The sequence below is a fragment of the Heteronotia binoei genome, chromosome 21 (assembly GCF_032191835.1).
Source record: "Heteronotia binoei isolate CCM8104 ecotype False Entrance Well chromosome 21, APGP_CSIRO_Hbin_v1, whole genome shotgun sequence".
In the NCBI taxonomy this organism is placed as follows: Eukaryota; Metazoa; Chordata; class Lepidosauria; order Squamata; family Gekkonidae; genus Heteronotia; species Heteronotia binoei.
Genome location: NC_083243.1, coordinates 96,241,899 through 96,265,955, shown reverse-complemented (window position 1 = coordinate 96,265,955; position 24,057 = coordinate 96,241,899). Strand labels below are relative to the sequence as shown.

The window sequence follows — 24,057 nt, the reverse complement described above, 5'->3', positions numbered from 1 at the left end:
GCCTATGTATGCTAGAGCATCATTTTGAGAAGTTTCGCATGATTTTAGTGGGATCAAACCAAGGGGAAAAAGTGGTTGACACATATCATTGGAATCCATGTCTCTTACAGCAAGGGGGTTACCTACCTGGTCTTTTAAAAATTGTTTGGCTATTCATTTTGTGATTGGCCTGGTGACTTGGTCATCACATCCCTGTAATAGCTTTTTTGAGGGCTAAGGAGCTTCACCTTTGGCGGCTGGTCATGATTAAGACATCTTTTGGCAGGTGCTTTTTTGCAAAGTCCTCAGGAGGAAGACTTCAGAAAAGCTGCCAGCTTTGAGATTCATGTTGCAGTACCTCACTGCATTTCAAGACCTGCAGTATATGTAGAACTGATCTCTTTCTCTGTCAGACCCCACCCCCTCACCTCCACCATGATGAACCATTTCTTCATTAGGGGCATTAGCTTATTTCCATGCTAGCCTCGTGCCAAGGCAGCCACAGGATGCAGGAAATCATGAGAAGACATAGATGGCAATTCCATTATAAACCTGAAGATCCTGTCAGATCAGTAAGTACAACTGGCACAGGGCAGATTTTAGTGCTTCATTAACACTCTGATGAGGCCTGGCAGCCAACTGATTTGATTTAAAGTTCATTTCCATGCTGTGATTTAAGGAAGCGCTTGCTTAATGTTCTCTAACAGACTCTTCTGACTGTGAGCATAAGAGCTGTTTAACAATGGGCTTTATTTATTGTCATGCACTCAAGGTGCCAAGAAGCCACAGGAGCTGGGATGGGGGCGGGGGTGGAAGGTGCAGGCTCTTCTAGGTGCTGTGAAACAGTCTCTCATATAGATCAGAACACATCTTCAGGGTTATTGGTTATTTTCTAGCTCCCCCCTCCCCCACCACCACCAATTTCCTCATCGCAGACTGAAAAATTCTTGTTGTTTACCAGAACAGCCTGCACTGTTTATGCGTGGAGCTGAGCAGGTTAAGGGTCTCTGCCCCAAATGTTCTTGGCATGGACAATGAAGATGTTTCTGGGCTTTGGTGAAAGTGCTCCCCCAGCTTGCCTCCATAGGGTGTGCTCCAGTGAACAGCAAGAGATGAACAAAGAGGGTCACACAATTAGAACACATTTTTCCAACTATGCTTAGCCCCTTACCTTAGCACAAAGAAGACAGGAGGCCAGATAAGGGTTTGTCATATTTTAATGACGTTGATCTTTGGTGTTTCCCTCATTAGCACACACTCTCCCCCTACCTTCTTGCTACAAGCTCACTGGGATGGAGAGTTACAAACAAAAAGGAAAATCACATTTTAGACTAGAAACAAAAATGTCAGAGCCTTGATTTCTTCACTAAAAACTACATGTACGAGGTCAAAGTTTCACATGCAACACCTTACATCACGGACACATACCTCACGCTCTGACGCGGAGCTACTCCCCCTCCCCAACCCCCACCCCAAATAGGGAAGTGCAGCCTGACTGTGGCACCATGATCCTGCCAAACTTCACCAGGTTGAATTCATATGTTACTATTGGCACAGCAAGAGGTGCTAAAGCCCTGGGCAATTTCTCAATAAGTGCCATCTTTATTGGGGAACAGTACCCACCCTACCCACATGCTTTGCAATTACATGTTGCCCCACCCACAGCAGCCCTTAAAAGGTCCTGCTTGCATACAAAGTAGAGACTCTTAAACAAAAGGCTCACACTCCTGAGAGGTTCCTGAGCATGAAGGGATGGTGAAGCCCAAGCACAGCTCTCCTACCTCCCATTCTGGGTTAGAAAAGAGTGGAACAGGGTCCTAGAGAAGACTACTTTGCCTTATCCAGCCTGCAGTCTTTCGAGCCACCCAAACACTGCACATCTGAAGAGTCACCTAGCTCTTACTCACAGGCAGCATGGGATTGGAATCCAGGCTGGAAGATAAATCCACTCTGGTAGCAGAGCTGGGGTGCAAAGCCCCTCCACAGTAGCACTTAAAGAAATGTACACATTGAATAAAGTCGTAGGCCTCCAAAGGAGGAGACTATAGCCCCCTTTATCAGATCATCTGCTAGGTCAAAATAGGAAAAACATTATTTAAAAAATAAAACAAACAAAAACAAAACAAAGAGTAACATTAAAAGCACTGCAGGGTTAGGGCAAAGCTTAATGGATTCCAGTAGCCAGTGAGCTGAGAAATTTACATAAGGCTCAGCTGAATATCAAGGTTTATTACAGCTATTGTAGAAAATGTGCAGCAAAACGGATGCAGGAAGCTAAGACACAGAATAAAACCTCTTCAAGAGTCTTCCTATACAACTGATGGTCTTCCTCTCATTTTCCACCCCTGTAAAACAATGCCCTCTGAATTACCAGCATCTGGTCGGAGTCAAAATCCCCCTACTCCTTCAGTTTCTGGTCAGCTGTGAGGTACAAGTCTCTGCTTAGCAGTACAAGGGTAGCACCAACATATAATTCATCTCTACCTGTTCCGAGATTCTCCACTGGTGCTATCATTACTATAGAAGTTGGTATTGTCAGGAAGGTGGTTGTTATTAGTTAGGTCACTGTACTCAATTGGTCCCTCAGTGTCCATTGAGGACTGAGCCTGCTCCGACAAGCTCTGCCCATTCACTTCTTCTTCCTCAATGATATCATCAGAGGAATTCTGTGGGCTCAAGCCACGTTCTGTTACCTGCATGGACTCTGAAAGGGTCCGTCCCTCTAGCTCAGCTACCAGTTCCTGTGAAGTGGATGGCTGAGTTGCGCCACCATCTGCTCCAGTTGATTCAGTACCAGTCTGAGAACTGCGGTGGATGCGATGACTCACAATTATGTTGTTGCCAAAACCACCCATGGATGCCATGGTAGTGCTCTGCTCCCGCTGGACCACAGCAGTCATACCACCTTCAGCCATCAACCTCTGGATCCTGGTCAGGGAATCCTCTCCAGTAGCCCCATATTCTGGACCACCTGAAAGAGAGCACCAATTAAGAGTCTAGTATCCAAGACAGAAATCTACAACATGAAAAACCATCATGAGATGACTAACAAAAAAAAGAGAAGAGAGGATGAGGAATACTAGCTGCTTCCAGAGGGTGCCTCCCTTCCCTTCTCCCCTGCCCACAGTGTATTTCACAAACATGATCTCCTTCTATAGTTTGGCATGGCCACATAGCATCAGCAGTTTTTGCACAATAAATACATTCACTACTTGTTGCATGAATTCTATACATCCTCCCTTCAGGCTGTACTATCTTGCAGATATCAATTTCTAAGCACTGTACATGGAGAAACTTTCTCCCCCTGCCTGTTAGAATTCTCACGTATGACAGTTATTATAGAACCAGAAACTCCATGCAGATGTATCTGTTCCTGGGAAAAATGGAGGGATATTTCATCACAAAGAACAGCCCACTGTGTGAGGTTTCTACTTCTCTGTTTTAGCTCTGAGACATGGCTCAGCTCAGGTCACAGGCACTAAAGGCACTGTCAATGAAATCAATAGTGATTAGCTAACAATCCTTACTATCCATACTCATATCTATGCCATTTTGATAACGTCTACTATATGTATATATTTTAAAAACTTTGGTAGCTGCATGCTTCCTCCACTAAGCACTCATTCAGCCCCACTCAGATAAGCTCCACCAAAAGAAGTCTAGCCCTTTCTCATCACATAGGGATGGAGCACTGTACCATTGGCACCAGGAATGGGTCTGCAGGAATGATCACGACGGTGTTGTTAATAGTTAAAACAATGCTGTCTCCTACAAGGTTGCTTTATGGTACTCAATGATAAAAAGCTAGCTTCTTCTGTGGACATTTTTCTCCTTTCAAGCAGTACATATTGTAATATAAAGATATTCACTAAAAATATAAAGATATTAACTAAAACATCTAATGCACAAAACAAGATACCAACAGACTGCACTTTTAGCCTCTAAAGTCTCTCTTATATTCATCAACACTATTCTTCTACCAGGAATCAACTTGTAAGTTTCATACCAAACTATCCATGCCAAGATCAGCTCTTATTTATAGCCTTTCTACTTTCTGCCACAGCTTTGATCCCCAAGCATCCCAAAATGGGCAAAGAGTATGCATTTGGGCAATTACATAAAGTGGATACAAGAAGCATATACCATATTTACGAGTTCTGATTATTTGCAAACATATAACCCTTGCCCTTTTTTTCCAGAACATGGGGAAAGCACTGTCTACATCTTATCAGAATCATACAGTTTGGAGAGCCCAGTGCCCCAAGGAATAATCATACCCAGAAAAAACAGCTCATTGAAGCAACCTCATGGAATGATCAGCAATTAGCTACTTTTCGCATTCTCACATGAAGGCTGCTGAAGGAGAGCTTCTTATTCAATGGAATGTGCCAAATTGTTCCACAGAGGGAAACAGCAGCTACAGGCTACCTGATCCTTATTAAAGATATAAATCTTCTATCCAGCCTTTGAGTCATCAAGACTGACTGCAAAACAGGAGTGGCCATATGCTTCCCAAGCAACAGACAAACTAAATGGAATAAGACAAAGATGGAGGTTAAGAGGCCAACACTGGATGGGAAGTAAAATGGATTAACCCTTTACACAGGGAAAACTTATGGAAGGAGATGGTGACAAGGGAGAATCAGCTTTCAGCACAAGACAGGTGGCAGCAATTCCCCCACATCCTTTCCTTTTGCACCCTTAGAAGCTCATTGATTCATGAACCTTGAGCAGCAGAAGACACTTCTTTCTTATTATTTTAATGCAAGGGCTAAAAAGATAGAGAAAATTTCACAATAGCTAGAGTGTTCTTAGGATCCTTATCACTGAGAAAAGAGCCAGGGTTGCTGGGGCATGGGGGGATGATTGGTTGAATAACAGCTTAATATGGTAATCCCTCATTATCTAAAAAAATCTGCATTCCATCAGAACGTGAAAGGATGTATCAATCCTGTCAAGGACACAAGGGCAAATTCTCCCACATCCCTGCAGCTTCCTGTCCCATTGTGGCTTTTAGCTGTGAGGCTCAGCTGGCCCTCAGAGAGGATTCATGGGGACAAACAGTAGAAGCTGACTGGGAAAAAAGGTGGGGAAAGATCAGCTCTAACAAGTGCTTCTGTGTTCTTTTCTGTTGGATCTAGCGCACAGTAAGAAATTAAGAACTAGGTTTATTTACAACAATCCTGAATATGGTAAGGAAATGGCAGCTCGTGTGACGCATAATTAGAAGGTCTCATCAAAAGAAATACTGGGAAGGAAGGCACTTGTCTTATCTGGGTTCTTATCTGTGTTTCTGGCATGCATTATGTTCTATACTAAAGGACAGAAGGTTCCGTGCAGAAGAAAAGATTGTCTTCAAGTTTTTTCCTTGCCTTCTTTCTAAGGCACCAAAACACACAAAACCCCCTTCAAAAACCTAGAAAGGTAAAACTTACATGCTGCAATGCCAACTAACATTAGTTAATTGGAAAGAGGCTTCTAACTTGAACATATGAACATATGAAGCTGCCTTATACTAAATCAGACACTTGATCCATCAAAGTCAGTATTGTCTTCTCAGACTGGCAGCGGCTCTCCAGGGTCTCAAGCTGAGGTTTTTCACACCTATTTGCCTGGACCCTTTTTTGGAGATGCCAGGGATTGAACCTGGGACCTTCTGCTTCCCAAGCAGATGCTCTACCACTGAGCCACCGTCCCTTAGAATCACAGAGTTGGAAGGGACCCCTAGGGTCATCTAGTCCAACCCCCTGTACAAAGCAAGAAATGCACAAATACCTTCCCCTAAGTTCACAGAATCCACATTGCTGTCAGATGGCCATCTAGCCTCTGTTTAAAAACCTCCAAGGAAGGAGAATCCACCACTTCCCGAGGAAGGTGTAATGTCCCATATTCTGCAGTAATGTCCCATACTGCCAAGATTTCAAAACAAGGTTAACAGATACTTTCTTTTGCCTTAAATACATCTGTCCTCCACTAGCTTTCCCAGTGGTTAAGTGGGAATGGCACTGGGGGAAACCAGTGGGACAACTCACTGGTAAGAGCACAGCTGGCTATTCTCCAGGCTATCTTCAGATATAAAACTAGTGAGTTCCCTATTGTAAGGCAAATTTTATTTTTCTTTCAGGACACTGAGATTCTTGAGGCAGTATTTTTTTAAAAAAGAGTAACAGTAGTTTCACACAGCAAGCAGCTTACAAAACAAAGTAGCATTACAGCCTGGGAGAGGTAAAAATTTTCCTCTTTAGAGGTTACAGTTTCAGAAAGCTTTATGTACAATTAAACTCACAGAGATTGTGTTATTTTGCCACTGGATGACAGCTTTCCAGTCAAGAAATATTCAGGGACTTCTGCTTGAGACAACTAATTTTAGACTCCCACAGTCTTGATAAATGGTTTACAGCCAGTCTCCCTCCTTTTGAAGCACACACTTGAACCAAATTAGACTGTATACAAGTGTGGGCCCACAAGACCCATAGGTGGGAGTATAAGTAAATAAAAACACATAGTTAAAATTAAACTAAAATATACATAAAGTACAATAAAACACATAAAAACCACAATTAAAATATAGGGCAAGAAGAAAGTTCACTGAGGAAATGCCAGACAAAACAATTTAGTCTTCACCCACTGGTAAAAGATGGCGATGGAAGGGGAAAGGTGAGTCTCTCTGAGGAGAGAACTCTAGAGTGTTGGTACCACAACCCAGAAGGCCCTGTTATTCCTGTTAACTAGAGTATCATATAATACATTAGCCATGGGCCGGCCCTTGAAGACAAAAACTCCAGCTGATATAGAATGCTGCAGCTCAACTGCTACCAGTATACATCTGCTCTGCAGTTGCTCCATTGGTCACTAAATAGTTTCCAAATTCAATTTAAGGTAGACTATAAATGAAGCAAGTAAAGAAATCCTCTTAATGTGAGGGAGCTTCAGCGAGATGCAATATCTTCCATTAGATAATTATGGGATCATTTGAGTGAACTGGTTGCATCTAAACCATAACAAGTTAATTGCACTCACAATTTTTTTAGTTATTGATTGGGCTAATTGCTTGTTGGAGATAAGTCAGCCAGACTTGCCAGCTAGTGCTCCTGCTTCTCTGCCCTACCACTAAATACAGTTAGCCATGACTACCATGGGTTGAGCCTGGAGATTCCTTCAGCACCGCATGGAATATTTTCCTCATCTTTGCTGCTTTCCTTTCCACTCAGTACATCTGCTTTATTAATTCTGTGGCTAGGGCAGAATTCCAGGGGCTAGGTCTGTTGCCTAGTCACAGAAGCAGCAGGTGCTGATTCCGCAGCAGCAGGACTGGCTGCTCAGTAATTTATCATGTCAGGAGTGATCTGATTAATAAAGACAAGGAAATAGAGAGAAGACAAAGTTAGCATTTCTCCTAAGGATCTGCTCTTCCGTGCCACTGCTAGACCTACAGGCATAGCCAAATTGCTTTCTTGGATAAGCTTATTTTCCCTTTTTCTCTAAATGCAGTGGAAGTTCTAGAATGTTTAGTCACCTGTAGAAATATACACACACAGAGCATTACGGCACAGTTAAGGCTAATAAATTTATTGTGGCATGTGCTTCTGTATGCAAGAGCCCACTTCAGCACATATGGCACATGTTTTTTTCCCAAAGGACATATCAATATATCTATTTCTCAATGAGGCCCCATGTGTGGATATTTGAATCTACAGACCAGAGCCATGAAAAGACAAACAAATCTTTCTACAAAGCTGAGACAAGGCCCAGGTTTGCAGAAAAACATGAAATATAGAGTGCAGGTTGGTTACCCCCCCTCCCCAGAATAACAGAAGCAGCAGAATAACCACTACAATATTGCCAGTCTTCAAGCCCTGATTTCTGTCAGTAAAAGGTTGGGGGAAGGGGGAGGGCCCTTTCCAGGGCTGTTTTTGCCTTAGAGGCAGGACCCATAAGGGCCAGAGTCAGCAGCAGCCACAGGGAATTTGCTATATGATTTATATGACTTACCTAGGACTTGTTGCTTACTTTTGTTCAACTGCAACCAACTCACAAATGCTACTCTGTGAAGACTATAAAAGACTGATTTAAAAATGTAGCACCCTCTGCTGAAGTTAGATTGCCACTTTCTATCTGTATCTAGAATACTTTTCTAAAGTTTTGGGAACTGGGTCATACTTCACTTAGCATAGTGGCTAGAATATCAAATTAGGATCTGAGAGATGAAGTCCAAGTTTAAATCCTGCTATCAAAACTCAATGGGTTAAATTGGGCCACTCACACCCCATCAGACTAACCTGCTTCACAGGGCTATTGTTAGAATAAAACAGAAGAAAGGAGAATGGTTCAAGCAGCTTTGGTTCGTCACTGGGGAGAAATGTAGGGGGTATATGAATTAAATAATAAATATAACCAAGGATGGTGGGCAGATACAAGGTCAGTTGTTAGGTAGAAAAGAACGAAGGATGCAAGGGAAGGACAGGTTTCTTACCTGTAACTGGTGATCTTCGAGTGGTCATCTGTGCAATCACACATATGGGTAATCCGCAGGATTGGCCCCGACCTCGGAGAGTTCAAAGCAATCTTGATCGTAGATCTGGCGCGCCTCCCACTTGTCCTGGGAGGAGACAGCTACTGCGCATGCCTGGACAAGGGGGAGGTGCTTAGCCACTCAGTTTCTTCCCGCCGCCGGATAGGTGGAAATAACTGTGCTTACTAGCTTCCAGCAGCGGGGAAGGCTGGGTGGGTCTGTGTGATTGCACAGATGACCACTCGAAGATCACCAGTTACAGGTAAGAAACCTGTCCATCTTCTTCGTGGTCTCTGTGCATTCACACATATGGGTGATTAGCGAGCCATTTCTTCGGAGGTGGGTGCTGGACCTGTAAGAACATGAAGGGTTAGAGCGTAACGTAATGATAGTGGTACTCACAGTGGTTAGTCGAAGATCGATCGTAGCACTGCTTGTCCGAAGGAGGCATCTCGCCGGGCACGGACGTCGAGAGCGTAGTGCGAGGCGAAGGTAGATGTGGAGGACCAGACGGCTGCAGCGCATATGTCCTCTATAGGGATGCCTTTCATGAAGGCAGACGAGGTAGCCACGGCTCTGGTTGAGTGGGCTCGTATATGTTGAGGGATTGGTTGTTTTGCCAGCTGGTAACAGAGTTCGATGGCAGCAACAATCCATTTGGAGAGTCTCTGAGTAGATATTCTGCTGCCCTTATTATGGGTAGCGTAGGTGACAAAGAGTCTAGGGTCTTTACGGATTTGGCGGGTTCTGTCTATGTAGAAGGCTAGGGCTCTCCGTGCATCCAGGTTGTGGAGTGCCCTTTGTCCCGCGTCCGCGGGGTGCTGGAAGAAGGCTGGTATAGTGGACTGTCTTCCTAGGTGAAAGGTAGAGACGACCTTGGGTAGGAAAGTCGGGTCAGGTCGGAGGACCACCGTACTGTTATGAAATATCGTATACGGTGGGTCTGCTCTGAATGCGCAGATGTCACTGGCCCTCTTGCCTGTGGTGAGGGCCGTAAGTAGTGCCGTCTTCCATGACAGCAGGTGTAGTGGGATGGAGGCCATGGGCTCGAAGGGTGGTTTCATGAGTTGGCTCAGGACTAGGGACAGGCTCCAGGTGGGTAGAACTTGTTTGATTGGTGGGTGTAGGCGAATGATGCCCTTGAGGAAAGCTCTGGTCGCGTGGTGAGAGAATACCGTTGTGCCATCGATGCGGGGGTGGAAGGCAGAGATGGCTGCCAGGTGTACCTTCAGGGAAGAATACGACAGACCCGCTCTGGAGAGCGTTAGGGTGTAAGTTAGTACCTGAGGTATAGTGGCGAGGTTGGGGTCGAAGTTGTGCTGTGAGGCATAGTGTGAGAAGCGTTTCCACTTAAATAGATAGGATTTCCTAGTAGATGGTTTTCTGGAGTTCACTAGGACCTGACGGACCTCCGGAGGGAAGTCTAGAAACTGATTCTCCAGGCTGTTAATTTGAGCGATGCCGGGTTGTGGTGAAGGACCCTGCCGCCCTGTTGAGAGAGGAGATCCCGTGTTTGAGGGAGCTGGATGAAGGTATTGTTGGACAGGAGCAGCAAGGTCGTAAACCAGGGTTGGCGCGGCCACCATGGAGTTATGAGGATGCAGTTTGTGTGGTCTACCTGAATCTTCTGTAGAACTCTGGTGATAAGTGGAATGGGCGGAAAGAGGTAGTGGAGTGTTCCTTTCCAAGTTTGTATGAAGGCATCCCCCCTGGAGAGGTGGGATGGAGGACCTCTCATGTAGAAGCGGGTGCATTGGGCATTTGACGGTGAAGCAAATACATCTATCTTCGGTTGTCCGAAGATGCTGAATATCTGTCTGATGTATCGGCTGTTGATAGACCACTCGTGGTTGTTGGTGGAGTGGCGGCTCAGGGCGTCTGCCTGGGTGTTCTCGGCCCCTGGTAGGTGTACGGCCGTGAGGAAGATGCCCTGGCTTATGCTGCAATGCCACAGGGCTAGGGCTCTCTTGCAGAGTCTGACGGAGGCGGTGCCGCCCTGCCTGTTGATGTAAAAGACTGTGGCGATGTTGTCGGAGGTGATCTGGACGTGCTGGTTCCTTAGCGATGGGAGGAAGGACCGCAAAGCCTTGTGCACTGCGATGAGCTCCAGGCAGTTTATGTGGAGAGAGCGTTCGTAGTCTGTCCACTGGCCCTGCACCGTGAGGTCTTCCAAGTGGGCTCCCCATCCCCAGTTGGAGGCATCTGTGGTTACAATCACCGAGGGCGGTGTCTGCTTGAATGGCATGCCCTTGTAGAGGTGACGTTCCTTGGTCCACCATTTGAGGGATGGTACAATGTGTAGTGGAAGGGTGAGCAGTGTGGATTGATGTTGTGTGTGAGGGTGGAAAGTTCTTACGAACCACATTTGGAGGGGACGCATGTGCAGCTTCGCAAACCGCAGAACTGCTGTGGTTGCTGCCATGAGGCCTAGCATTCTCTGGAAGGTGAGCGCTGTTTGGGAGCGCTGGGCGATGATAGTGTTGGCCAGTGACATTATGGCGAGTGCCCTGTCCTGAGGTAGGAAAGCCGTTTGCGAGAGCGTGGAGATGTCTGCTCCTATGAATTGGATCCTCTGGGTAGGGACTAGTTTGGATTTTGAGAGGTTGACTAGGAGGCCTAAGGTGGCCAGGGTGGAGAGGGTGGTCGAGACGTCCAGTTGTAGTTGCTCCCTGGAATGGGCGACGATCAGCCAGTCGTCTATGTACGGGAAGATTGATATCTGCTGCTGGCGTAATGTGGCTGCTACTACTGCCATGCACTTGGTGAAGACCCTTGGTGCTGTGGAGAGACCGAAGGGAAGGGAGCAGAACTGGAAGTGCTGCTTCCCTATGGCGAACCTGAGGAATCTTCTGTGATGATGGTTGATTGTAATGTGGAAGTAGGCGTCCTGGAGGTCTATGGACGCCATCCATGCTCGTTCTGGGATGAGCGGGAGGATTGCCTGAAGCGTGACCATACGGAATTTCTTGTAGGTTATGTGTAGGTTGAGTTTGCGGAGGTCGAGAATGGGTCGGAGTCCTCCGTCCTTTTTTGGCACCAGGAAGTACCGGGAGTAGAAGCCGGTGCGATGGTATTGGGGTGGGACTGGTTCTATCGCGCCTTTGTCCAGCAGAGACGCGATTTCCGTCTGCAGGGGTGCGGACGGGGGTGTGGTGAGGAACCGGTGGTGCTTTGGAGTGGACGTAAACTCTATTAGGTAGCCTCTTTGAATGATGGCGAGGACCCAGGCGTCCGATGTTATGGTCCTCCAGGCAGTGTAGAATGGTTGTAGTCGTGTTGATGGGTTTGGCTGATGGAGGGAGACTGGACGGCTCGGGGCAGGGAGGTCAGAGAGACGGTTTGGGTGTGGTTGAAGGTTTCTTGGTTGTTTGGCGTCTGTGTTGAAAGGAAGGTTTGGACTGCGGTGGTTTGCGCTTCCATGGTTCCTGTTGCCGTGGGGATCTGTTCCCTTTGTATTGGTTGGACCTCCAGTTCCTTTGTCGATTGGTTTGGGTCAGAGGTTGGGAGACTCCCAGTCGTCTTGCCCTCTTCCTGCCATCGTCTACAGATGTGAGGATGTCATCTGTAGAGGAGCTAAACAGGCCAAGGCCATCAAAGGGCAAATCTTCAACTTTGTATTTGATGTCTGGTTGGAGGGAGGAGGACCTGAGCCACGCGTGTCTGCGGAGTGCTATGGCTGAGGCCAAGGTTCTGGAGGAACACTGTGCAGCGTGACGGGCAATGTTGATTTGCTGTTTGGTTACTCTGGCCATCTCCTGCAGGGTGGTGGTGGCTGACTTTTGGGATGCCTCGGGCAGGGATGGTACCAATGCGGCGAGGGAGGTGGTCAGGTTGTGGGTGTATGCGGAGAAGCATGCCATGTAGTTGAGGATTTTGGTTGTGGCTGTAGTGAGGGCGTAAATCTTTCTTCCGATCGTGTCGAGTTTTTTGCCCTCCCGTTCTGGTGGTACCGGGTGTCTAGTCTGCTTCGACTTCGGGGACGAATGTACAATGATCGAGTTCGGAGCCGGGTGGGTGAACAGGAACTTGGAATCAGGTGCGTGTATCTTGTACAGCGCTTCAACCCTCTTGGATGTTGGCGGTACCGATGCCGGTTTGTCCCATGCTTCTTTGAGTGTTTCTAGTAGAACGGGGAGCATTGGGAGAGAAGAGCTGGATGGAAGATCCGCGTGGACTAGATCAAAAACGACGTCCGAGACTCTGGGAGCGTCTGTATTGAGCTTTAGATTTAGCGAGCTTGCCATGTTTGCTACAAGGTCGAGGTAGGATCTTGGGCCTTCAGACGGTGATAAGTCTGCTGGCTTGGCTATGTCGGAGTCTGGGGATTGTAGGTCCGAACCCGAAGAGTGGTCGGAGTCGGAGAGTTCCTCCTCGGATCCGTCGTCGGTTCCTTGAGGTAGGTCGGGCTGAGGTGTTGTCTTGGGAGCCGTGTGTAGGGATTCTAGTGGTGACGGGAGCTTCGGTTCGGCGCCGAGGTCCGTAGGGTCGTCATGGTGGTGAAGCGATTCGATCGATGCAGTTTGGAGTCTGTGTGTGCGATCTCGGTAGCGCGGAGACTCTTGGTAGCTGTGGTAATGGCGATCGTGGGATGGTGATCGTCGGTGCCGTCTTCGGTGCCGTGGGGATGGAGACCTAGATCTCGATGGAGAGTAATAGTAGTGTCTCCCCCTGCGGTGGCTGCAAGAGCGTCGGCGGCTGCGGGACCTGGTACGGCGGCGACTGCGGGACCTGGTGCGGCGGCGACTGCGGGACCTGGTACGGCGGCGACTGCGGGACCTGGTGTGTCGGCGACTGCGGGACCTGGTGCGTCTGCGACTGTGAGATCGAGGTCTAGTCAGGGGATCTCTCGGGGTCGAGGGTTCTCTGGTGAGCGCGTGGGCGTCTATCGGCTGTGAGAGATCTATGAATTTAGTGGGGTCGAGAGTGTGGGTCCTAACGGATGCGGTAGAGTGCGTATCCAGCAGCTGGTCTGGTGGGGAATTCGGAATGGACGGCGACTTTGATGAGATGCGGATGATTTCCAACGGAGTGATTGACGGTGTTGCCGTCGACTTCGACGTCGGAGTCTTCGGCATCGATCCGGAGGCAGTGGCGGTCGGGTTCGGGGCCTTCGGTTTGGTGGTCGGGTTCGAGGCCGAGTCGAGAGGGCGGGTCTTATGCTTTTTTGAGCTAGTGCTACCCGTCGGGTCCGAGTGGGCGGAATCGGAGCGGCGGCGCTTTTTGGGGTCGTCCGACTTCTTAGAGTGCTTGCCGGTCTTAGGCTTACAGGGAGTCTGTGCCACGGAAGCTGCCGACTGCGCCTCTCCCACGAGGTGTGGGGAAGATGGCGCGGGTTGTTGTTGTCCGCCACGCGGCATGGCCGGTCGGAGTGAGGTTTCCATGAGGTGGCTCTTGAGTCTCGCGGCGCGGTTCTTGCGGGCCTATTTACCAAATTGGCTGCAGTGCACGCAGGAGTCTGGACGGTGTGCCTCTCCAAGGCAGAACAGGCAAAGAGAGTGGCCGTCGGACGAGGGGATTTTGGATGAGCAGCTGGTACAGCGTTTAAAGATTATCTTGTCCCTTCCTTCCATCCGCCCGGGAGGGGGGGGGGGAGGGAGGGGGAAAGTCCAGAAAGATAGTAAGAGGAGGCTTTTTTTTTTTTTTTTTTTTATACGATACCAGGAGAAGTAGAAGATGAAGAATTGAAGCGAAGAGAAGGTAGTTGTTGGAGATTGCAATGAAGAAGTTGGAGATCAACGAGGAAGGTGCGATCCGGTCGGCGGTAAGGAAGAAACTGAGTGGCTAAGCACCTCCCCCTTGTCCAGGCATGCGCAGTAGCTGTCTCCTCCCAGGACAAGTGGGAGGCGCGCCAGATCTACGATCAAGATTGCTTTGAACTCTCCGAGGTCGGGGCCAATCCTGCGGATTACCCATATGTGTGAATGCACAGAGACCACGAAGAAGATGTTGAAGATATAAGGGCTGCCTGGAGTAGAGAACGAGGAAATAGTGTGGGGAGGGAGATACAAAGAAAAGTAAGGAGTGTCCTGCAAGTCCTTGCAGATTTCCCACTGCACAGCTTGGCCCAGCATGGCTTAAACTCCACAACTGGGCCAGAGTTTTTTCTGGGAAAGGCCAAAGAGAGAGAAAGCTGAAGAAACTACCTCATAGGATTGTTGTTAGGATAAAATGGAGAAGAGGAGAACAATGTAAGCTGCTCTGAGTCCCCACTGTGGAGAAAGGTGGGGTATAAATGATGTAAATAAAGTGGGTCCCCTGCTTGTAACCATTATAAGGGTAAAGCACCATCTCTTCAGCATAAAGAGGAAAAGATGCAGTGCTTGATCTGAGATGTGTGTGTCAGGATACTTTGCCAGATTAGCAAATATTAGCAAATGCTTAACTTTTAAATGTAATAACTTTGCTTTGTTTTATTGTTTTATCGTTTGTTGTGAGCCGCCCTGAGCCACTCTGTGGGAAGGGCGGGATATAAATTACGGAATAAATAAATAAATATGAGAGTATGATGTTTGCTGCAACAAATTAGCATAGTGAATTCTCTGCAGTTATTTCCACTATAATGTAATCATTAGTCAGGGAACAGAACACAAGATCTCCAGCCCTGTCCTGTTTTGCATAGGTATATGCTCCTGGTTGCTATTGAAAAGTCTTCTCCAAAATCTGAGTTTGGTTTGCAGCCTTCGGAACAGAGCAGCCCTTCTCACCAGTACCTTAATTTTCTCTATGCTGGTTGTTACAAGGCAGGTGCCTTGCTGGGCACAGAAGTCCTGCTTTATTGCTGGGGAGGGGGCATTCTGGACTACCATGGCAGAGGGGAGGCAGAAATATATCGCTCCATGGGAGGAAATCCTCATGCCCACGAAACACTTTGGATCTAAACACGTGTGCTGGAGTATCTTATGCCACATCTTCTATATTGCTGAGGTATATTATATTTTATGCTCTGTTTTAATATGCGAGCAAGACTCAATTCTGTCTTGCACCCCCCAAATGAATGCTAATACTCTCTGACGAGATCATACAGTGCTTTAGTAAGAGTCAGAATCAAGGATATATTTATACATGGTCTGTTTCTGACCACTGGAATTTTATCAGTCAGGAGAAGGAATGAACCAAGTATCTGGGTTCTGAATTTAAACATTTATTAAAGTGGAGCAGGGCTCTGATAAGGTTAAGCAGCTCCCCTGCAGCTACCAATGAACGAAAGTTGAGACTGAGTCTCATATATACATACATTTTTTAGACAGGTGGGCACCATATGGTACCTAAACCACAGCTTTATATATTTATCTCTAATCATGATGGTATAAATAGATGAAATACCAACGCTCTTGCATATGGTCCTTCATTCAGGAGATATTTACCAAATCCAATAGCATTCAAACTTTCTACTGTTAACAAACTGCACTCACATGAAATTCTCTCCCCAGAAATCCCTGTCTGTGTAGGTTCCAGGATGTATTCTAAGACATGGAGACAGTGTATGCAGATTCTATTGGTTCTATCATGCGACAAGACAGCACATCCTAGAATAGGCTACATACTCTATATTGAAAAACAATTGGTAGTGCCTTTCAGAGAAATATATTATTACTGATCTCTCTGACAAATCTCTTATAAGCCCCTGAATCTACTAAAAATTAGGTCCCTGGTGGTTGGTCTTTTCTGTTTGCTTTTTGCTACTGTTGTAAAGTCAGGAGAGATCTAATCAAATCTTGTCTGAGTGTGTGTGTATACAGGACTTTTTTGTAGAAAAAGTGCAGCAGGAACTCATTTGCATATTAAGCCATGCCCCTTGACATCACCATTATTTTACATAGGGGGTTATGTGGAAAAAGCCCAGCAAGAGCTCATTTGCAAATTAGGCTACTCCCTCTGATGCCAAGCCAGCCGGAACTGCGTTCCTGCTCAAAAAAAGCTCTGTGTGTGTATCTCTCTCTATATCTCTCTCTCTCTTGCTTTTTGCTATTGTTGTAAAGTCAGGACAGAGCTAATCAAATCTTGTCTAAGTGTGTGTGTTTGTATGTGTGTATCTTGTTTGCTATATATAGAATTTTTGATATATATTATAATATTTCATACCCAGAGATCTATAAACTTAAAAAATTTCTTCCAATATAGCTGGGGCAGAAGATTAATAATCCTAAAATGGTAAGAAAGTGTTTATTAGCATATAACTCCTACTTAAATTCAGTAACCTAATCCTTTGAGTTATTCATTTTCTAGCTACAATAAAAAGGCTGAATATGGACATCCATTGCAAGATCCTTTAGAAAACTGGAGCTTGCAAAGTGACACTGCAGATAGATAATAAATCCTCACTTGACCTTCTAGGACAACAATGACAAACGATATGACTAGCCAGGAGAAACAGAAGTTTCAAAATACAAAGGTTGAATTCAAGCTTGTCAAGGAACCAATTCAAGAGTGAAAGGAATGGATAGTATATGAGCACATGTAACACAGAGGAAGAAGCAGCTGCTGTCCGTCCACTGTAGCTGCTTCTACTTCAAAAATCCTCTCAAATAAGAACCTGTCCTTTAAACACCTGAACTGCTTTGCCATTTGTTCTAGGTTGATGACACTCAGAGGGTGGGTTCATCAGAGCTTCCAAAGCAGCCCAAAGCCAGCATCTCATTGAGTGCAATTAGTATAGTCAAGGACATATGTACAATACATGAAAGTTACACAGCCTTTCTTAAAGTTCTAAATGAATTAACATTCTCTGTGCAGAGAGAAACACAACAGTAGTCCAGTGACACTATGAAGACTAACAAAATTAATTCCAGCATAAGATTTCATGCCACTGTTTTATTACACTGTTACAGGTAAAACAATTCGTACTAGGGTTGCCAACTCTAGGGTGGGAAAGTCCTGGATATTTGGGGATAGAGCCTGGCAAAGGTGGGGTTGAAACCTGGGAAGGGACCTCAATGGGCTGTAATGCCATACAGCCCTCTCCCAAAAGCAGCCATTTTGTCCAAGGAAACTGATCTCTGTAATTTCAAGATGAGATATAATTCTGGGAGATATCCAGTCTCTACCTGATGGTTCGTAACTCTTAACACTTACCCACTTGTAATATTCTCTATGTAGACAGGCTTTCCCACACTAATTCCTCTCAAAGGCTGAAGCTTTGCCACTAATTCTAATTCACTTCACTCCATTTGGAAGAATATTCAAGAACTGAAAATAAATTCAAAATTCATCTGCCAGATTTCCTCTTGAAAATAAGAAACAAGTGCAAGTAAGACCACAGACTCTATGGTTGTTATTGCCTAAAAACAGGAAGAAGAAGAAAAAGAAGACGACTGTAGAGTTATACCCCGCTCTTCTCTCTGAATCAGAGACTCAGACTGGCATACAATCTCCTATATCTTTCTCCCCCCACAACAGACACCCTGTGAGGTGGGTGAAGCTGAGAGGGCTCTCACAGCAGATGCCCTTTCAAGGACAACTCCTGAGATAACTATGGCTAACCCAAGGCCATTCCAGCAACTGTAAGTGGAGGAGTGGGAAATCAAACCCGGTTCTCCCAAATAAGAGTCCAGTTCTCCTAGATAAGATGGAATTATTTTACATCCAGAATTATCTTTTTACAAGTGCAGGAGAGGGGAGGGAGAGAATCCCAATCTTTTTTGCTCCCTCCCTTAACAGGGTTGTCCGCTCCCCAGGTCACCCCCTCACCAGCCAGCCCACCAATCTGCAGTACTGCCACCTCTACTTCCCTTGGTCATAAGGGGGGGCATTCCCCTGCCCTGCCCTCCTGCAGTATCTCCACCTGCCTGGCTCATGCAACAGGTAGTAAGATTCAACTCCCACCTCTTCACCACTGTCTCCTACGTGCACACGCCCAAACCAGATCAGGCACAGTCCTCTATCAGTTGGTTCCATTGCAATGATGGTAGATGAAGTGCTGGGTCTGTGTCCTCACTTTGGAGTCACCCCAAGGCCACTTGGTGCAGGGGAGATCAACCTCACACTAGCAAATGCATGATAGATGGGCAGGGACTACACTGTTTGCACTCTTCTCAGTTTGGGATCTCCCCCCCCCCTTTTAAGAAAAAAGTTTGGGATTTTTTTCAGCAACCCTCATGTCCCCCTAAATTTGTAGAAAAATCTCCCTTCTCTGTCCATGGCCCTAATCTGTGGGTAATGTTCTGCGTCTAAGGCCAGAATGTCTAGAATTAGACATTGCATGCATTCATTTAATAGTACAATAGCATGGAAAATTGCAGAAGCAACTTCTGAAAATATCCAGGTTAGCCATTTGGTTTGGAATGTATATCTGAATTCAAAATGTAGAAGTCAAATAGATGAATATATGGGGATAGAGCCTGGCAAAGGTGAGGCAGGAGCCAAGAAGGAAATACTGGAAAGAGTTTTTAGATTTATGGAAAGAGAATATATTAGGATACAGGGGTCAAAAGAGACAGGCCTGCGCGGGCATGTCCCGTCTTGACTGACTAATAGACTGTATTGGCTCAGGTTAATATAGGCTTGCTGGCATAAGCATTTTGGCTTAGCTTAGCTCAGGTATATAAAAGTAGCAAGATAGCTCAGTTTAGCTCAGGCTCCCGACAATAGTGTTTTGGCTTGGGCTTTGCAGGTGCTAGAAGCAGGAGGAAGCAGAAAGACTTCCCACAAACAGAACAACCAAAAACCACAGAGGAAAGTTGCCTAGGAAACAGATGGACCAAAAGGGGTTAGAAGAGGAACTGATAGGCGACCGAAAGGGGAACACGTTGTATAAACGTAGCATGTTGTACAGACGTTGGCTTTTGGTGTTTTGGGCTTTTGGTTTTGGTTTATGTGGGTTATGCAAAGTTAACTGAAAGGAGTCAAAAGGGAAATGATGATTGTGCAAATGGTATATAAGGGCCTGCGTGTTGTTGTGGTCTTTGCTCAGACTCTCGGGTCTGAAGCCCGTGTACAGGGCCCATGTGCACGTTAAATAAAGAAAGCTGTTTTCCTGACTTCGCCTCATGCTGCCTCTGTTATTGATCCGACTGAAATTGGTAACGTATAAATAGGGTTTTCCTGCTACATAATTTTGGTGCCGTGACTCGGATTGGGGCCTTTAGCCCCTGTTGATTAGCCCGGCCAATCGCTGCTGTTGGCGGGGAGAACCAGATCCACGGTAGGAGCTCCCGGCCTTTTTTCCTGGCTGACCGTCCTCTGCCCGCCCCGTCTTCAGTTGACCTCGACCGAAGGCCTAATCAAACCAGCGGAAAGGCGACAGGAACCAGCTTTAATTTGGAAGACTCCGGAGCGTAAGTATAGAACCCTAACCTAGAACCTTGGGCACAGAGTAGTGGCAAATATAGGACCTTGTGCTCAACGTAGATTTCCTCCATATAAGATAGTTTGGGCTGGGAAAGTCCATTGTAAGTTGTGTAAGTTGTGGTAGTAGCCCCTCCATATAAGAGTGTGGGGCATAGGCCCCCTCTCGGAGGGAAGGCGAGCCTGATCACCTCGCAGCAGCACCCGAGGACCTGCAGAATAGGAGAAGAGGGGCCACACAGAGGGAGTGCCTCTTCTGACTGCAGCATTCCAACTGTACCTGCTTGAAGTAGAGAAGCTCTGTGGGAGGAAAATTGGGGTTGGAGAAATAGGGAAGTATTATGGGAAAATTTATATAAAATTTATTTGAAAAGTATTGTGGAGAAGAATTTTTGTCCGGACTGTGTGGTGTGTGTGGTGTGTGAATGAGACGGTACCTGGTATCGAAGCGAAAGGGATCTGCCAGTAGCTCGGTTCTTGCCCACGAGAGTGCGGTAAGCAGCGAACGCAGAGAAGCGACTGAATAGGATCCTATATATGTGACCCCCTCCCTGTTCTTGTGTTTTAGTTGTCTGTTTGTCTGGGGAGCTACGCTGTATAAACGTTTAAAAGCAGCTGTTCCACATGTATGGCCTGGTTGGCCTACTGCCTTAGTGAATCTAATTGCTGAATCAGAGTGGCCTAGGCCGCGAGAGGCAGATAACTTTGTCTGCAAGGCAGTGTAAAAACTACTTCAAGTAGTGTGAAATATGTCTGTAATGTTGCGTAAGTTTGGCCTCGCTCAGAGAAACGGGAAGTGCGAGCGTGGTTAAGCTAGCTGGCAGAATTAATGTTGTAACAAGTGAAGAGCATTTAGAAGAATTAATTAAGTCCCATTTGTGTAATGATGTGTAAATTCTGGCAACCATATACTGCTGTGTAATGATGTGTAATTTTGAGTAGTGTATGGATGCCAGATATATTATTCCTGGACTATTTGGTTTATGTGGGTTATGCAAAGTTAACTGAAAGGAGTCAAAAGGGAAATGATGATTGTGCAAATGGTATATAAGGGCCTGCGTGCCCCTGTGGTCTTCGCTCAGATGCCCACCTCTATCTGAGCCCGCACATGCGTATCAAATAAAGCTTGGCTGTTTTCCTGACTTTGCCTCAAGCTTCCTTTGTCATAGCACCTGTTTAATAGACAGAGCAGCTTTTTCCTGCTACAATGCTCCCCAGAGATGGCCATCCAACAATAACATACCTTCCAGCCCTACTAAGGCTTCACAGCTGCTTGCTGAGTTTTGGCTTATGTCAGCAACAAATTGCAAAGTCATGGAGAAAACCCCAGGCATTAATATGACAAAAATTTGCATTATCTCTCATTGCAATGATAGCTTACTAAGGAATCTGATATGAAAATGAAAATTGATTTATTTTAAACCCAAAGGCTTCGTGGCTTTCCAAGGATGAACTACAATATAAGGTTCTTTCCATTGTACTGCCAACTCTCTTCTTATATTCTGACAACTACATATCTGTAACTAGGATAGACAAATGCTAAGGATTATAGACACAATCTAGCCACAGATAAACCCTTTCGAATTCCACTTGTTTAAATGGTTGAGTTAAACATATACTTAATTTTTTCCCACTGAAAACAGCGGGGCCAGAAAATGCTCATCTTTGCCCAGATCAAACTCTGTATTTTTTAGAAGTTGCAGCAGAAGACATTTGAGTCTATTGTTCAACCATCTCTTTGTGCCTTTCTCACAGCCTTTTGTCGAAGCTTATATTTATTTCTTTGATTTATGCAGACTTCACATGCAACAATGTACACAAGACAGCAATTAACTGACAGAAAAGGAAACATCTGCACTAGAGGGATTCACTTTTAATATGTTTACTCACATTATAATCATCCTTCCAAAGAAGGAGCAGAGGCGCTCAGAAAGACAAAATGTGAAAAGCTTTGCATAGGGGAAAATGAGTTGCATTTACTGGCATACACCGAGCTCAGATTAATGTTTTGAGCTAATATTTTGTGTCTTTCCACATGAAACTAACATCTGCAAGATGAGCTCTGCCCTAAGCCTACTCTGGCACAGAAGAAAGCACATTTTACGAGTAAACTCCAAGCCTTCTATAACATAAAATTCTTCTCTTTGGCCTCATTCTGAAGCAGTTGCTGAATACTTCCTAGAGTAATATCCCTTTTATTGTCCTGCTGAGTGCCACCAATATCACACTGTCTTGTAATGATTTACATCAACAAAGCTCTTTACAAATACTAATTAATTCACAACAACTCCTGGGGAAATACTGTAAGAAACCTTTATTCCCAACACACAGGCAAATTCAATCATTTTCAAAGGCTGCATACTGAGCTAGAAGCAGATAAGAAATGCCTGATTCCCAACAGTGTGATCTGACTGGCAAAGAATATTGTGGTTTTTTAATAGAGATGAGTGGGCTCCCCTTGGAATTCATTTGGTTCTTCCAAACTTTCACTGAGAATTCTCAGAATGTTTCCAAACTTCTTCTGAGAAAGCTTGGCAAGAACAAGCACAGGGGGTCATGTTTGGCCCTAGCCGCCTTCACTAACACCTACCTTTTCCTAAACTCACCTTGGCAAAGGAAAGAGGAGACACATACATGGAAGGCTGATCTGGAGGGCTTGTATTTGTAACAGCAGAAAGACCTCATCTTTAAAGGTCCAAACACTGCTAATTTATGCAGAACACACTTAACATTGCTAGCAGGGAACATGGCACATATGGCTTTGGAAACTCCATTTCTCAGGCTCCTAGTAATATTATAAACTTGCCCAGAAGACACTAGCCTGGACACTCCTGCATCCCTTCACTGCCGGCTAAGTGTTGGGTAAATGACAGGGCAGGACTGTCTAGCAGTGTCAGCAGCTAGTCTTGGACTTTTCCCCCCAACTTGGAATTTTGTAACTATATCTATTCTTATCATGGCCGAGACTCAAGACAGAGAATCTTTTCACACATTACTCACATGTGAAGTCAGGTTTGTTAAGAGTGTAAATGTTTATATCACAATTATACTTCATGTTCACATTTCTTAGATGAACACCTAACGTTTTAAAAATGTGATGTATGGGGTGCTCATTATTAGTGTGGTCCAATGGACACAACTCAGAGCAAGGAAATGTCAATTAAAAATCTTGCCTATTGATTCTAAAAGTGATAATGAATATGCTTTTGTGGCAAACAAGGAGGGTGCCCCATCCATAATGTATCACACAATAGATCAATGTTTGCACTACAGATTACACCAGATTTTCTCTCTCATCAACACAGCATATGATTTTGTCTGGACTAGGAATGCACAAATTTCACCAGGAACATGTTATACAGTGAAAGTGATCATAGCTAAGGTGTCAGTCAGATGCAAGTCTATCATCTAATCTGTTCATACTGAGCACCCACAACCACCTGCTGAAAAACAGGTTGCTTAACTGTAACTGGTGATTTTTGAATGGTCATCTGTGCATTCACATCCATGGGAAATAGGGTGCCTGCACTGACTCCAATTGGTGAATTCTAGAAAGTTCAGCTAAGATTTTCATACCCTTCCCCATGAAATGTACAGGAATCCCATCGCAAATGCTCACAAGGTGGGGAACGGCCATCCCATCAGTTCCTTTTGATAGCTGTGCTTCTCCATACAAAGTAAGAGAGGGCTGGCAGCAGTGGGGAAGGCTGGGTGGGTGGTGTGAATATATAGATGACCACTTGAAGTTCACTGGTTATAGGTAAGCTACCTGTTTATCTTCTTTGTGGTCTCTGTGCATCACACCCATGGAAGAGCAGCAAGTTCAAGCCTACCTGCGGCAGAGTTCTGGCAGCCACTCAATTGTCAATAGAATGCAAGACAGATCTTCCTAGTGATGCCCACTGTTGTGCATGGACATCCAGGGTGTAATGCTTTATAAACGTGCTGGGAACAACCCAGGAGCCAGTCTTGAAAATGTCAGCAAGTGGGTCTCTTTTGAGGAAGGCAGTGAACATAGCAATCGCTCTCAGGACCTAAGGGACTGTTTAGCCAGCAGATAGCATAACTTGAAGGTGCCCGCAATCCATATGGACAGTCCTTGGGCAACTCTGTAATGAACTAAGGGAGAAAAAGGAAATGTTCTAGAAATGGAGGCAAGGACAAACCTCTAAAAAAGAGTATCAGCAGGATGCTAGGCACTGTAGGCCAGCCATCAGAGAGGCCAAAGCTCACAATGAGCTAAAGCTGGCCAGAAAGGCTTGCTACAACAAGAAAATCTTCTT

At 45.7% G+C, this 24,057-nt stretch overlaps 1 protein-coding gene across 2 annotated transcripts in view; it reads right to left on the bottom strand.

Moving 5' to 3' along the window:
* Positions 1 to 1,178: 1,178 nt before the first annotated feature.
* AMBRA1 (autophagy and beclin 1 regulator 1) overlaps positions 1,179 to 24,057 on the bottom strand; it is a 415,934-nt gene continuing 393,055 nt past the window's right edge. For both annotated transcript variants that reach the window (XM_060261137.1, XM_060261136.1), the window contains one exon: positions 1,179 to 2,950. In XM_060261137.1, the coding sequence (XP_060117120.1) occupies positions 2,460 to 2,950 (491 nt within the window). In that variant the 3' untranslated portion in view covers positions 1,179 to 2,459. The remainder of the gene's footprint in view (positions 2,951 to 24,057) is intronic.